General features: G+C 41.0%; 1 protein-coding gene across 3 annotated transcripts; it reads left to right on the top strand.

Annotated features, from left to right (window-relative positions):
• Positions 1-408: 408 nt before the first annotated feature.
• Positions 409-8485, top strand: LOC307017827 (uncharacterized protein). Of its 3 annotated transcripts, XM_079647658.1 has the most exons (7): positions 409-541; positions 1831-1920; positions 4343-4507; positions 4799-5785; positions 6491-6649; positions 6763-6858; positions 7697-8485. In XM_079647658.1, exons 4-7 carry the CDS (start codon positions 4802-4804, stop codon positions 7997-7999), a joined length of 1542 nt encoding a protein of 513 aa, XP_079503784.1. In that variant the 5' UTR covers positions 409-541; positions 1831-1920; positions 4343-4507; positions 4799-4801; the 3' UTR covers positions 8000-8485. The 3 variants fall into 3 exon arrangements, with proteins under 3 accessions (XP_079503784.1, XP_079503785.1, XP_079503783.1); XM_079647659.1 differs by lacking the exon at positions 4343-4507; XM_079647657.1 differs by having other exon boundaries at positions 1831-4507.
• The last annotated feature ends 5846 nt before the right edge of the window (positions 8486-14331 follow it).

The raw sequence follows: 14331 nt of genomic DNA, 5'->3' as shown, positions 1-14331 counted from the left end.
GTTGAGGTACATTTCAGTAGTTGTGTGCTATAATGTATTTACAAAGTGTGAAGAGGAGGTAACTTTAGAATAGGGAACCTGTTCAGGTCAATTAGAGTCAAATTACTAGCTTATTGTTTATGAACAAGAATTCACTTTAAAATAGGGAAGATATTCTTAGATAGAAATAATTTTGAGTTATTTAGTCACAATTAACACACTGTAAAAACGATAACTAGCAATTGTTGATCTCATTACAATTTTGAAATTAAACTGACTCAGAAATATAGCTTTGCAATAAGTAATCTATAAACTCTTGTCTGCCCAGCAAATTTTTCCCATTGTTGACTTAACTACTATTTTTAAGTCAGCTCAACAAGAAATTGTAAATCTATAAGCAGATTTTTGAGTTGAGTTGGGCCAACTCCGTCATTTGCTCTTTTGCGCATGCGCACACAAGCCTGGACCAGTTTGAACCACGCTTTGCTGAAGGTGTGCCCGTCCGACATTTTGTGGAGCAGAAACCGCGTGGTGGGAGCTGGCCAAACTTTCGCTCCAGCAGGTAAGATAAGCGTGTTTTTACTTCCATCACGCTGAATTAGTGCATGGTTGACTTTGTTTTTACTGTAGGGTCATTGTCTGTTGTTGTTGGTAACTTTTTCGCATGCGCCTCGTCGTCATGCAGACGCTTTCACATGGGGTAGCTATGCAGCTATGCAGCTATGTAGCTATGCAGGCATGTGGGCTGTCATTTCAGTGGTGTAAGTAATTCGGGAACTATATTCATTATGAAAAGCCAACGTTGTGCATTTTTTATCCGGTGCAACACTGGGTAAGTTAAACAAGGCGGCAAACGATGGTCTTCGTTTATCGCGACCTCTCCGCGGCGCCGCCATTACTTGTTGTTTTATTTTCTGCTGTAGCGCTGTTATTTCGTCACTTTTTAAAGTTTTAATAATTTTTCATGCGAGAAAGTAAGGGTTTAGATCCCCATTGTGCGGTTAGTTTGTCTAAATGACGGCTGTTTAGAAGTTTGCTCCGAAGTTGAGAACCTCCACGTTGTGGCAAGGCCCCCCCGAGGTGGGGGACCTCGCAGAGGCAGCAAGCCGCCTGGAGAGCTCCGTTGGCCGGCCGAACTACGTAGTTCTGCCGGGGTGGTAACGGTCGTTAATTAACTCATCCGCAGGTTTTTAGAGGTTTGTCGCCGGGTTGCTCGATTCTTTTTTAGGAGATAGGCTGTTGGTCTCACTGGTGTAATCTAACAATTGGGCAGCTGCATTAGTTTGAATCAAGAGTAAGTTAAAGCTGTGTGAAGGAGGAGAGGAGCAGCGCTGTACAGAAATCACCACATTTACATCAATAATGTTTTACAATGTACCGATCAGAATGCATTATTTTAAATGTTGTTTTATTTTATGAAGTTATAACATGGTTATGGTTGGTGTTTTTAAAAACAAATGTTTGAATTCATGTTTGCATTTTTGTTGCTTGTCATAGGCCTAGTTATAATTTAAAATCAAATTTACATTTTAAAATTAATTTACAGATTATATTCATGAATGAAAGACAATTCCCAATAGACTTTTTTCTTGTCTCTATTTTTGGCTTGTTGATGTAGGCTATTTAGCTCCTGCAACAAGGGATTCCTTCTGTGTTATGTATGGTTGTTTTATTTATTTTTTTATATAACGGCTGTTGCAGTTGGCTTTCAGACCAGTACAGCTTGGTGTTATTACAATAATTATTATCAGACTAACTTTTAAGTTTTTCATATCAGTATTCTATCTTAAATTACGTGTAGAGGCTGTTGTGAAAATGCTATTCATGCTATTTGTGTCTCTTGTGTTTCAGTGGTGGATTCCATGCAGTGCCGGCTTTGTAAATTCTCCAGCTCCAGTCAAGTGACCCTCTTGAAACATCTTCGCCTTCGCCACGGTCAAGGTGCACACTGGCCTTGCACACACACCAACTGTGTTTGTGTATTTAAAACACTTGGATCATTGAGATCACACCTCTCGAGATCACACGCGTCAGTGAAAATCCAGGAGTGTGTAACATTTCACTGCGAGTTGTGTGATTTTAAAGAGATTTGCAGTGAAAAAACGTTTTGGAACCATCTCGGACATCATTTAAAGAACAGAGAAACTGTACAATGTCCCTTTCTAAGGTGTACCTTTAAAACAAACACTCGCCCAACCTTCAGTTCTCACAAAAGTCGAAACCATAAAAACTGGACACTTAAGGATTTCCGAACAATACAAAGAACTGTTACTGAAGATGAGATAATTGATGGTGAACAAGCTGATAGTGAAGCAGGGACATCAGCTCATGATGTTGTGGGACTAAATGAGGTTGTAGATACTGTGGAGGATGTAGATAGTGAGACACTTGAGCACAAATTAGCCTCTCTCTTTTTGTCTATGCAAACTGTGTTGCACGTTTCTCGAAGTGCAACACAAAAGATTGTAGAACATTTGCATAACCTGCTGTCTTTCTCTAACACTCAAACTTTCAACAGTGTCAAAGATATCCTTTCTAAACATAAAATTGAAGTAAATGATTGTGTTTTGCAAGAAATTTCAAGTGCTATAGCTCAAACTAATCCACTCCTTTTAACAATATCAGAGAAAGGTTCCCTATCTACAGATCACAGAAGGAATATATACTTCAAAGGGCACTTTCCTGTTATCGAACCCACAGAATATCTGTACAACGCAGCCCATAAAAACTCTTTTGTATATATATCTGTCACTAAGGTACTTGAGACTTTACTTGGGTGTACAGATTTTTTTGACAAAATTGTATTTAATCAAGAAGCTTTATCTGGGCACTTTAAGTCTTTTCAAGACGGCAAGTATTACAAGGAGAATAAGCTACTGGGAGAACAAAACACTTGTATCAGTTTGGGATTATACATTGATGAATTTGAAGTGTGTAATCCATTGGGGACCTCTAGAAAAGTTCATAAGATTACGGCAGTATATTGGGTGGTTCTAAATTTACCAGCCAGGTTCAGATCGAGTCTCACTTCAATTCAGTTGGCTGTCTTGGGTAAAAGTGTAGACATAAAAAAATATGGTTATGAAAAGTTTCTTGAGCCATTGCTTAAAGATATAAAGTGCCTAGAACAAGAGGGAATTTTTGTTGAAGTTGTGGGCCAGTTTGTTAAAAGCACTGTGTATTGTGTATGTGCTGACAACCTCGGTGCGCATCGTCTTGCTGGCTTTTCTGAAAGTTTTAATGTTGAACATTTCTGTCGGTTTTGTTTGATTAGTCGGGGCCAAATTGCAACCACTGAGGTTAATGATTTTCAATTGAGAAGTGTTGATCAGCATAACTTGTTTCTGGAAGAGCTTAAGCAGGGGGGCAACCTCAAAAGTGTTAAGGGGGTCAAAAGTGAATGTGTACTGGGCAAACATCTCTTGTTTTTTCACCCAATAACTGGATTTCCTCCAGATCTGTTGCATGATCTTTTGGAAGGGGTCATCCCTGTGGAATTATCCTTATGTTTGAAAAATCTGATTTCAAAACGCTTTATTACATTTGATGAGTTAAATGACTGCATAACATCATTTCCCTACAAGTATGAAGACAAAGTAAACAAGCCCCACAAAATTCCAAAAGCAAGCTTTGAAAAGGGGACAGTGGGGGGAAACGGGCATGAAAACTGGACACTGCTTCGTTTACTTCCTTTTGTGATTGGACGCAAGATACCAGAACAGGAGCCAGCTTGGGTGATTTTAATGGACCTCAAGGAAATTCTTGACATTGTTGTGTCAAGTAGGCTTTCTGAAGAAGCACTGTGTTATTTATCTTATAAACTACTCGATCATCGCAAGTTGCTCACCAGTACCTTTCCAGAGTTCAGACTGAGGCCGAAACATCATTTTATCGACCACTACCCGCAACTTATTCGCTGCTATGGGCCTTTGATTGAATTATGGACAATGCGATATGAGGCTAAGCATAGCTACTTTAAAAAGGTTGTCCATGACACTCGCAACTGGAAAAATGTGCTGCTCACTCTGTCCACGAAACATCAGCAAATGATAGCCTACCACCTGGACAGTGGGATCCTTTTCAAGCCAAAACTGTATGTTGAAAATGTGAAGGTGGTCAGGGTTTCAGAATTGGATCCATCTCTCAAGTATGAAATACAGAAGAAGTACCCACATCTAGACAGTGTGTCCCTGTCTAAAACGGTTCACCTGGATGGGACACAGTATGCGGCAGGCATGATTTTGTCTTCTGGGCAGTGCAGTGGCCTCCCTGAGTTCCATAAGATTGCAAACATTCTTGTCAATGCAGAGGAGGTGGCATTCATTTGTAAAAAACTTTCTTCTTGGTACATGGAACATTACAGGTCCTATGAACTTGTTGAAAACACCTGTGCAGACCTTCTTGTCCTGGATCCAGATGTGCTGACGGATTACCATCCTCTAGCAGCGTACACAGTTGGTGGGAAGCTTATGGTGACTCCGAGGACATTCCTTCTCCATTAACCTCCTGAGACCGAGCGTTTTTTCTGGTGTGCATTTTTTTTATTTCTCCTTGCTATCTGGGATAAGTAGGACCTAATAAGTACAATACCTAAAGTTTGTCTTTGTACAGGAAGTAGTTTTTGCAAAAAATGATGTCCTCATATGAGGACACTGGGATTATCTCAACATAAAAAAAAACTGTATTTGCTGTTTGGGACCAGAAGGGCCCAATTTGTGTAAATTCAAATTTTCAGCTTTCTACAACATTGGTGTAATCTGTCTTCTAATTAGGTTTGACTAATCATTTTCTCCCACTTTTCTCTCTCCCCTCTTTTCAGACTATGTTACTTCGGGTCGTTCTTTCCTCCAGAGATGCCCGGCGAATCCAGCTTCCAGAAGTCCCAACATCTGTGGAGGGCCTGATTAATATGCTTAAAGAGAGACTCAATCTTCAAGAAGATTTCTCACTACAGTTTGAGGATCCGGAGTTTGGAAATGCACTCTGCAACTTAACAGAGATGTCAGAATTACCAGCTGTGCGTGCAGTCTTGCATGTCATGTGGAACTGTGATTTGTCTCCACTTAACCAATCCACTAGTTCAGTCTCCTCTCAGGACACAATCAGTGTTCACTCTGAGGATTTCAGGCCTAGTTGGACCGATTCTATCCAGACCACATTAAGGCAAGTCGCAGAGTGGCCATCTCCATTCTCAATCCCCAAGTTTGCATATGATGTGGAGCTGAAATTGTCTAAGGCCAATGACACACATGAAAAGACAAAGAAGGGCGTTGAAGTGACAAGAGACATGAAGATGGAGATATTGGATAAAATTGCACAAGCAATTTTTGAAATCAAAAGCTACCCTGAGAAAGATGAGCTTGAGTCAGTTGCCGCTGCGCTCATTCAGAAGTATCCATGTCTGAAAGAGCCATTTGGCGTCACAGGCTACGAGGGATGGAGAACAAGTATCAAGTACAAACTTGGAAACTACAGGTCAAAGCTTCGCCAGGCAGGATGCAATGAGGTAAATGTAAACAAGAAAAGAAAAGGTGGAGGGGAAGATGACAGTCCATTTACCCTGAAAAAGCCCAAACGTGGAGAGGTCAATCATGTGCCAGATTACCCACAACACCATGATGATTCTACCCTTGAAGAGGAAAGAGTATCTCTGGTCGATGAAATGAAGAAGAAGAACAGGAACACAACATTGATAGAACAGAAGATGGAGCTGACGTTTTCCCTCAGGCGAAGGGAGGTGGTAGAGTGTCAGCCGATGGTATCTGAGATCCAGGAAAGGTGGCCTGCTCTGTTTTCTTGTGAAGAGGTAAGGATCTATTCTTTTTTATTTCTACTGTTCAGACAAGCGAGTAAAAGAAGATGTTATGTTGACATTTTCTACTGAGACTTCATTCTTCCTCAGAAGCGTCATCCAACGTGCTGCTGACGTGTCATTTACCAGCTGGTCTGCCGAGTTGGCCACGCACCTTCCATCCTGGGTGGTCTCTGGAGGAAGGAATCCCAGGTATGACATACCTGGGATTCCCTCCTTCAGAGACCAGAGGCCAGCTGATGAATGACACATCAGCAGAACGTTGGATGACACCTCTGATGAAGACGACGACGTCTCAGTTGAAACTGTCATGGTAACATCCTTTTTTACTTGCTTGTCTAAACAGTAGAAATAAATTGCAATAATAACAAGAAGACAAAAGTAAAATGTTTAATCAGGTAAGAATGTGTGGTTTTTTTTTATGTCTTCCAAGGAGTAATTCACTTTCTGCAATTTATGGATGTGGCATAGTCACCCTTTTTATTTAATTTTTAATCCTCAAAATCCATGGTTAAAAATGAGGTTCTTTATTTCCTGTGGTGCATTTTAGTATGTAATCCACTTTTTCACAGGTCACAGAAAAATGGTCAGATATTTAACATGGTGCAGACTCATAACAAGTTACCCAGGAACTTCCTGTAAGAAATTCTGACATTATGGTTTGAAAATTGATAATATTTTTTTGGTTTTCTTGTTAAGATATCTAAGGAATTTCATCGTATCACGAGCAAAGACCTCCTGGGGACTTTCAATGCATCCCTTGACAAGTTTGGGCCTGGCCTGCTGAAAATCTACAGGTCTAAGAAAAGAGCTTTTGGTCAGGAGATGGAGGACCTCCTTGATCAACTTGATGATCAGGTCAGTGAACTGCTCTTTTGCCTGGCAGTTTTAGAAGAGCATGAATATACTTATTAGGAATGACAACATTACAGTACTATACTAATTGAACTACTTATGTTTTCCACTTTTAGACATCCGACATTGTGTCCCACCGGAAAACAGCAGCACTGAGAGGCCTGCCTATCTACCTCCGCGAAGATGCAACCACGTTTTTCCTGAAGTGCTTGGTAAGTAAAAGTAACTGCAGGAAAGACAAATAATTCAGGTCATGCAGCTAATTACTTATTCTCACAAGATGTTTTTAAGGAGTAGTTAATCCAAAATGTAAGTACACCTCCCCAGGGCAGTTTATCAGTCCAGATGATTTTGGGGTGAGGGTTGGACTTTTCCACTTCAGATCCCTTTTTTTCTGCTGAGGGGAACAGTTGGTCATTTTGGGTGGTGTTTCAGCACAAGGTTGGTGGGTTACATTGATTAAAGAAAGAGATTTATTTTTTCTGGTTAATACCTCCACAAGTTAAATGGCAAATTAGTATAGCGTGGTACTAAATAATTAATTTCATCAGTATAAATGTATTTAGTCTGAATGTTTTTTTATTTTTTTTAATCTTTCTTAAACAAATCATTAATTTGAAAGCTGAGAGACAAAATTTGAAAGATGATCCTCTAAGAGTAAGGCTTTTTTTGGCTGTCATTTTTGTTTGTTTTAAAAGCAGAACCATTGTTACAATGGGCTCTTTGCACAGCTTCACTACTTCCTTTACACCAACTTGTTTACTTCATGTAAATCACCCTCCTTAAACTACTAAATCTATTCTTGGCTTTAGCAGTTTTCATTGGCTGTCAGATTTCAGTTTATAGCTGCCCATGTTCTTCTGCCTTTTTTTTAACATTTCAACTTCTTTTAGCCGTTATGAAGCCAATCATCTCTGCTTACAAGTTATACTTTTCAGCTTTAGCATTAACCTTTTCAGAATTCACACATATTTTTTTTTCATAAAATGACTCTTTCTACTGTCTTACTTTTTCTAAGCTCTTAATAATGTACCTGTTCTCCTTCCTCAGGACACCGACATTTTGGCACCAGTGCAAGGTGCATCTGTTGCCATCCTCTCTGTGCTACATGATGAAGCCGACAACACTGTGCGAGACCAGGCGGTTGTGTTGGAAGGGGACATTGTGCTTCATAATATTCCAAACCTCTCTACTGCCATGGCATACCTCTTCGGCCTCCTGTATGCCCTCAACATTGATTTTCCAAAACAGATGAGGTACTCCTTTGAGGCAATTCAGACCATCTTTTTTTCGCTCGGTGGCTCTCGATGCTCACAGCGCACAAGGTCACTGAAAGCGAAGCTTGTACTGTGACTGTTATTGAAGTTTAAGTGCATTGTTGTTACACTCATGTAAAACAAAACAAAGTTCATATGCTTCACCTCTGGATTATATAATAATTCAGCAGTTGCCAAAGGGTGTCTAGTGTTTCAACTGTTAAATTCATTATTGTTAAGTAAAGCTTGAATGTGTATATGCAAAAAACAAGAAAAATGGCTGTTCACATGTAAAGTCAACAAATGGCACAAAGTAATTCAGTGTTAATGTGTAAATTCAGAAGCCGCCAACCATGAGGGGGGGTGGAGGGTAATCATTATATACAGTACGTGTTCAGTAAGACTAGCATTGATTTAAAATACTCAGCATTGAGGAAGATTCACCCCAAATGTTACTAGACTATAGAACAGTATGCACGTTTCATAATCTGCAACAAACAAGTTAATCTCTTTGACCTCTGGAATATATAATCATTTGGCAGTTGCCAAGGGGTGCATATAGTGTTTCAACTGTTAAATACATTACAGTTACAGTACAAAGTAATCTTTAAGCTTGGATGTGTATATGCAAAAAAAAAAGTAACCAAATGGCTAGAATGGCTGTTCACATGTAAACATTTACATTTCAGTTCAGTGTCAATTTCAAATTCTCAGCATGGAGGAAGATTCACTCCAAATGTTAATATTAGACTAATAGAACAGTATGTATGTTGTTTTTTTACACATGCATTAATGATGGTTTTACTGTTGTTCACTGGTAAACTGAATAAAAAAAATCTTGACAACATTCAGCTGTAGTGTGTATTATTAATTATCCATATATTGAGCAGTTTTGAATGTAAAATTATAGCCAAAATAAATTGTATTATTTATTCAACAAGAATATTTGTGTTAGGTGAATCAAGGAATAAATGCCATTGGAGGAATAATTGTGTATTTATACAACAAGAATATTTATATTTAAAGAAAGTAGAAATACATGACATTGATGGGAAAAAATGTTTATTAATTCAACACAAAAATCTGTGTTTGGTGAAGGTAGAAATACATCGCATTCAAGCAAGAAATTCTTAATTAGTCTCACAGTATTATCCTCATAAAGTGAACAAAAAGATCCAAGTTGGCAGAACTCTTGGCAAAACTTAAAAACCTTAGTTAAGTCAACAACAGCTGGCAAAAGTTGAGAAAACTCAAAAATCTCTTGCATCATGTTGCCTTGATATTTTAAGTTTTCTCAACTTTTTATTTTTTACAGTGCACTTATAGTTTCATGTCTAATTACATAAGAATAAATTATATTTGTTAAGTGTTGTTATGGGAGGATTACTATTCTGTCATGTCTCGGAAGATTATTGTGAACGTTTATTCTTTATTAGTTTTGTCATGTCCCTTTGTCCTGTGCCTTCTGTTTTATTTTGAAAAGTAATTCTCCCTCAGGTTTCAGGACTCCATGCTCCCCGCCCCTATGTGTCTCCTGCGTTCGTGATTGTTTACCCCGCCCTGATTGTTTCCACCTGTTCCCCTCACCTTGTGTATATATTGTTTTAGTCCCCACCTGTCCAGTGCCATTTGTTTCCTTCATGACTACATTCAAGCCTGCTCCATGTTCGAATTCCGTGTTCAAGCTCCTGATGATAGCAATTAGTTTTTCCTAGAAAGAGTGATTTTGTGTTTCCTGTTTTTGTTATTGTGTTAAGTCCAGTAAAGTCTTGAAACCTCCTGAGTCTGAGTCTGAGTTGTGCATTTGAGTTCATGCCTCTGAGTTCACCCCTTGACATATTCTTTGGTACTACTGCCTTATTAGGCCCATATTGAGCAGCGCATATTAAGACCAAAACTCATGTATAACAACTTCCTTACTATAAGAACAAATTTGAGGGGTATTGAGGAAAAACTCTCAACTAATGGCTTATTACTTGTAGAATATGGTCATGTAGAATATGGCATTAATAAGTGTTTTATAATGAATAATAAAGAGCCAATATACTGCTAATCCATCCATCCATCCATCTTCTCCCGCTTATCCGTGGTCGGGTCGCGGAGGTAGCAGTTCCAGCAGAGAGCCCCAAACTTTCTTTTCCCTGGCCACATCAACCAGCTCTGACTGGGGGATCCCAAGGCGCTCCCAGGCCAGAGAAGAGATATAATCCCTCCATCTGGTTCTAGGTCTACCCCTTGGTCTCTTCCCAGCTGGACGTGCCTGGAACACCTCCCTAGGGAGGCGCCCAGGTGGCATCCTAACTAGGTGCCCGAACCACCTCAACTGGCTCCTTTCGACGCGAAGGAGGAGCGGTTCAACTCCGAGTCCCTCCCGGATGACCGAACTTCTCACCTTATCCCTAAGGGAGACACCAGCCACCCTGCGGAGAAAACCCATCTCGGCCGCTTGTACCCGCGATCTCGTTCTTTCGGTCATGACCCATCCTTCATGACCATAGGTGAGGGTAGGAACGAAAATGGCCCGGTAGACAGAGAGCTTTGCCTTCTGGCTCAGCTCCCTTTTCGTCACAACGGTGCGGTAAAGAGACTGCAGTACCGCTCCCGCTGCTCCGATTCTCCGACCCATCTCACGCTCCATTGTTCCCTCACTCGAGAACAAGACCCCGAGATACTTGAACTCCTTCACTTGGGGTAAGGACTCATTCCCTACTTGGAGTGGACAGTCCATCGGTTTCCTGCTGAGAACCATGGCCTCAGATTTGGAGGTGCTGATCCTCATCCCAGCCGCTTCACACTCGGTTGCGAACCGATCCAGTGAGTGCTGAAGGTCGCAGACCGATGAAGCCATCAGAACCACATCATCTGCAAAAAGCAGTGGTGCAATCCTTAGTCCACCGAACTGCAGACCCCCTCCCCCACGACTACGCCTCGAAATCCGATCCATGTATATTACAAACAGGATTGGTGACAAAGCGCAGCCCTGGCGGAGGCCAACCCTCACCTGAAATGGGTCCGACTTACTGCCGAGGACCCGGACACAGCTCTCGCTTTGGGAGTACAGAGATTGGATGGCCCTGAGTAGAGACCCCCTCACCCCATACTCCCGCAGCACCTCCCACAGTGACTCCCTATACTGCTAATATGCATGTTAATTAACAACTAGTTGATGGTGAATTTGTGTAGCTTAATATAAAGTGTTACCCTTATTTGTTACCCATAGTATTTTTGTCATTTCTCTGTGGGGTTGAGTATGCGGGGTCCTGGTTCCAGATTCACTCTGCAAAACCAGAAATTTTCTTTGGCTCACTGAGTTGCACCTGTCTTGTTTAAAGTGGACCTATCATGCTATATTTGAATAATATATTGTAGGGCCATACCTATATAAAACATGTCTGTGAAGTTTTTTTTTCAAAATACCAAACAGATCATGCATTTAGCCATGCCTCATTTCGCTCTATTTGCTGTATTCCAACCCTGTTTTGGCAAGGGCTGATTCTGTGGCAAATGAGCTGCAGCTGAACACGCCCCCCTGCAAAGGAGGGGGGTGAGGCACGAGCGTCATGTTGCCACGGCAACCTCTCATTCCCCTGATAGGTTGAGATTTGGCCATATAGGCGGAGCTCCCCGTTTCTGACGTCAGAACAATTTCAAATCTGGATCAGTCTGTATCAGATCCGTTGCAGCCCCGTTTTTAGAGATTTGGGTATGGAGGAAAAGAGCGAGGGTTGTGTTTTCTGACACTTGGTGAGTTCCCTGACACACCGGGGACACATATTCATGTATAAAAGACGTTCAAAAGTGCATTTTGTATGATAGATCTCCTTTAATGAAACAAAAAAATTTGAAATTTGAAAACAGCACGGGATACAATCACATAGAAAGGTATTTTCAATGTGTTAAGGCTAAGAGAATATTGGACCCCAAAGCAAAAGACTGGAGAGAGATGGTCAAAAACAAAAAGCTTTATTCAAGCAGAGGAACAGAAAAAACGGCAGTTGAGGCAGGAAGCTGGCTTCCACGGAGACGTCAGGGACAGGAGGCAAAAATCCAAGCAACAGATCATAGAGACGAGGAGAGCAGCGAGACACACCGGAGGGTCGAAACACAAAGGAATTATCTGGCAGGGAAGTGGCATGAGGACCAGGATTTTATATCCACAGGTAAAGAGGTGAGTAGAAACAGGTGTGCCTCGTCTGCTACTGGGAGGAGCCAGAGGAGGCCCTGCAGAGGAAAACAGAGAAGGGAGGGGGGAGACAGGAAAAAACACAAAAAAAACACACAACAGAACCAAAACTAAACAGAATCATAACACAATGTGTCTCGAGGTTATGTTCTCACAATAACAGCCAGCCTCCAAAGGAAGAAAGAAGGAAAAAGACAAACAAACCACATTCGAAAAGTACTACTTTTTTATTCCAGAGGTGATCAGATTGTAATCCTGTATGTACGTTATATGTGAAACAGAATTTGGATCCTATAATAAAGTCTAGAAACACAGATGTGTTGCTGAAAGCAACCCAGTAGATTCTAATCGCCAAAGACTATAGTATTACAATTTGTATCATATTGTGCACGTGTCAATAAATGTTCATCCAGGCGGCTTGGTGGTTGTTGCAGGATACAGTTGATCAATAAATAGAAAAGGGATGTGACAGGGCTCTGCGTCATTTCCCACAGTAAAATGGAGTGTACTTAAATAGCGCTTTATCCAGTCTTTACGACCCCTCATTCATCCACTTGCCCAAGGACACATCGACATGTTGGGTGTTTCTTAATGTCGACGCTTGCTTGGTAGCACATGTCTTCCGAGTCACTTCCTTCAGAAGCTAGGCAAGAATCCTTCCTGGCATTCAGAAAACGAAGAGTGTAACAGGCTAGCAAGTGTGCAGGTGTGCGTCATGAGAGGCCCCACCTTACATTTTCCGCCACAGATTTCGGGAAATTAGTCCGTGCGCAAAGCAGTGTGGGGATTTAACCCGATATCACGGCAAGACGTGAACATGTGACGATATACCGTGCTGGGACACGTGAAGATGTCACGATTTCGTCCCTTCAAACGTGACAGTTACACGGTATTGTTAACCCATGTTAACCAGTGGAGAAATAACCGGAAATGCCAAGCAAATGCTACCCCGACGGTCGGTTGTTATTGTCAATATTAATATAATAATTATTTATTTTTTAATAGTCACACTCGATTACGCCGATTTTCTTGTTGCCCCAGCTGGTCGACACCTCTTTTAGCAGAAACAAAGGCTACAGTAATGTATTAAATCGATGTTAATCCATGCGTGTGGATGTGGAACTAACGGATGTGACGTTGTGCGATTGAGTTGCCAGGCAACAGCTTCGGTTCATGTTAATTTACAAACTCTTCAACTATAACCTTGTTCTGAAGTATTATTTGAATTATTTGAAGGATTAAAGTAACGTGTTATGGCAGCAAAGTTCAATCTGGTATATTCATTTTAATGTCACCTCATATATTCGTGTGTGTTAAATTTGAAGGGACAAAGTACATTTTTCCTCTTTTAAATATAGTGAAATAGTATTTTCTTCCACTTTTATGTGTAATCAAAAGGGTGTTTTTTTGGCTATCTGTGGTTAGGCATAATACAAATGACCTTTGACATCTGCTTTGCAGTTCCCAGAATATCAGGAGAGTGTTAGGGTCTCTCTGTTAATCATCCACGGTTTTTGCAATTAACAGGGGAATTCCCTGATCCATTTTCAGATATAAGGCAGTTAAGGTCTTGTAGAATTAAGGATTTATCTCCAAAAGACCCCAAAAGAGGCCTTGAGAATTGAGTCAAACAGTTACCGAGGCCATAGTCTTTTGTTCTCATTAATGTCTGTATTCATTCTAAAGTAAGCTGACTTTTGGGTGAAGGGAAGTTCAGGGAAGCCATTAAGCCACAAGAACAATTAACTTATGTTGGTTGACTAATTCGGTGACTGTCATGGGACGATGGCGTTTGGATATTTACAAATATGGCTTTCATAAAGAAAAACAGGTGACTGTTGTGTGATAAGATACATGATAGGATGTGTGTGTGTGTGTTGAAGATGTTTAGGGGGAATGAGTATGTGTCATGTCAAAGAGTCCTCTGTCATGACTCCAAATCATTGATTGGGGGATCTGCCTAAGGGCAGAGGGACAAACACACACACACACACACACACACACACACACACACACACACACCCCCACACACACACACACACACACACACACACACACACACACACACGCACACACACACACACACACACACACACACACACACACACACACACACACACACACACACACACACACACACACACACACACACACACACACACACACACACACACACACACACACACACACACACACACACACACACATACACTGTGAAGCAACAGATGGAATCAACAACTGCAGAC

The sequence above is a fragment of the Notothenia rossii genome (assembly GCF_949606895.1).
Source record: "Notothenia rossii genome assembly, chromosome: 9".
Taxonomy (NCBI): Eukaryota; Metazoa; Chordata; class Actinopteri; order Perciformes; family Nototheniidae; genus Notothenia; species Notothenia rossii.
This window is presented reverse-complemented; position numbering and strand designations above follow the sequence as displayed.

Excerpts from the sequence above, each read along its gene's own strand:
- LOC307017827 (XM_079647659.1), top strand. The coding sequence starts at position 4,802 with ATGTTACTTCGGGTCGTTCTTTCCTCCAGAGATGCCCGGCGAATCCAG. Across the intron at positions 6,650-6,762 it reads TTGATCAACTTGATGATCAG|ACATCCGACATTGTGTCCCA; the intron begins GTCAGTGAACTG and ends TTCCACTTTTAG. Across the intron at positions 6,859-7,696 it reads CGTTTTTCCTGAAGTGCTTG|GACACCGACATTTTGGCACC; the intron begins GTAAGTAAAAGT and ends CTCCTTCCTCAG.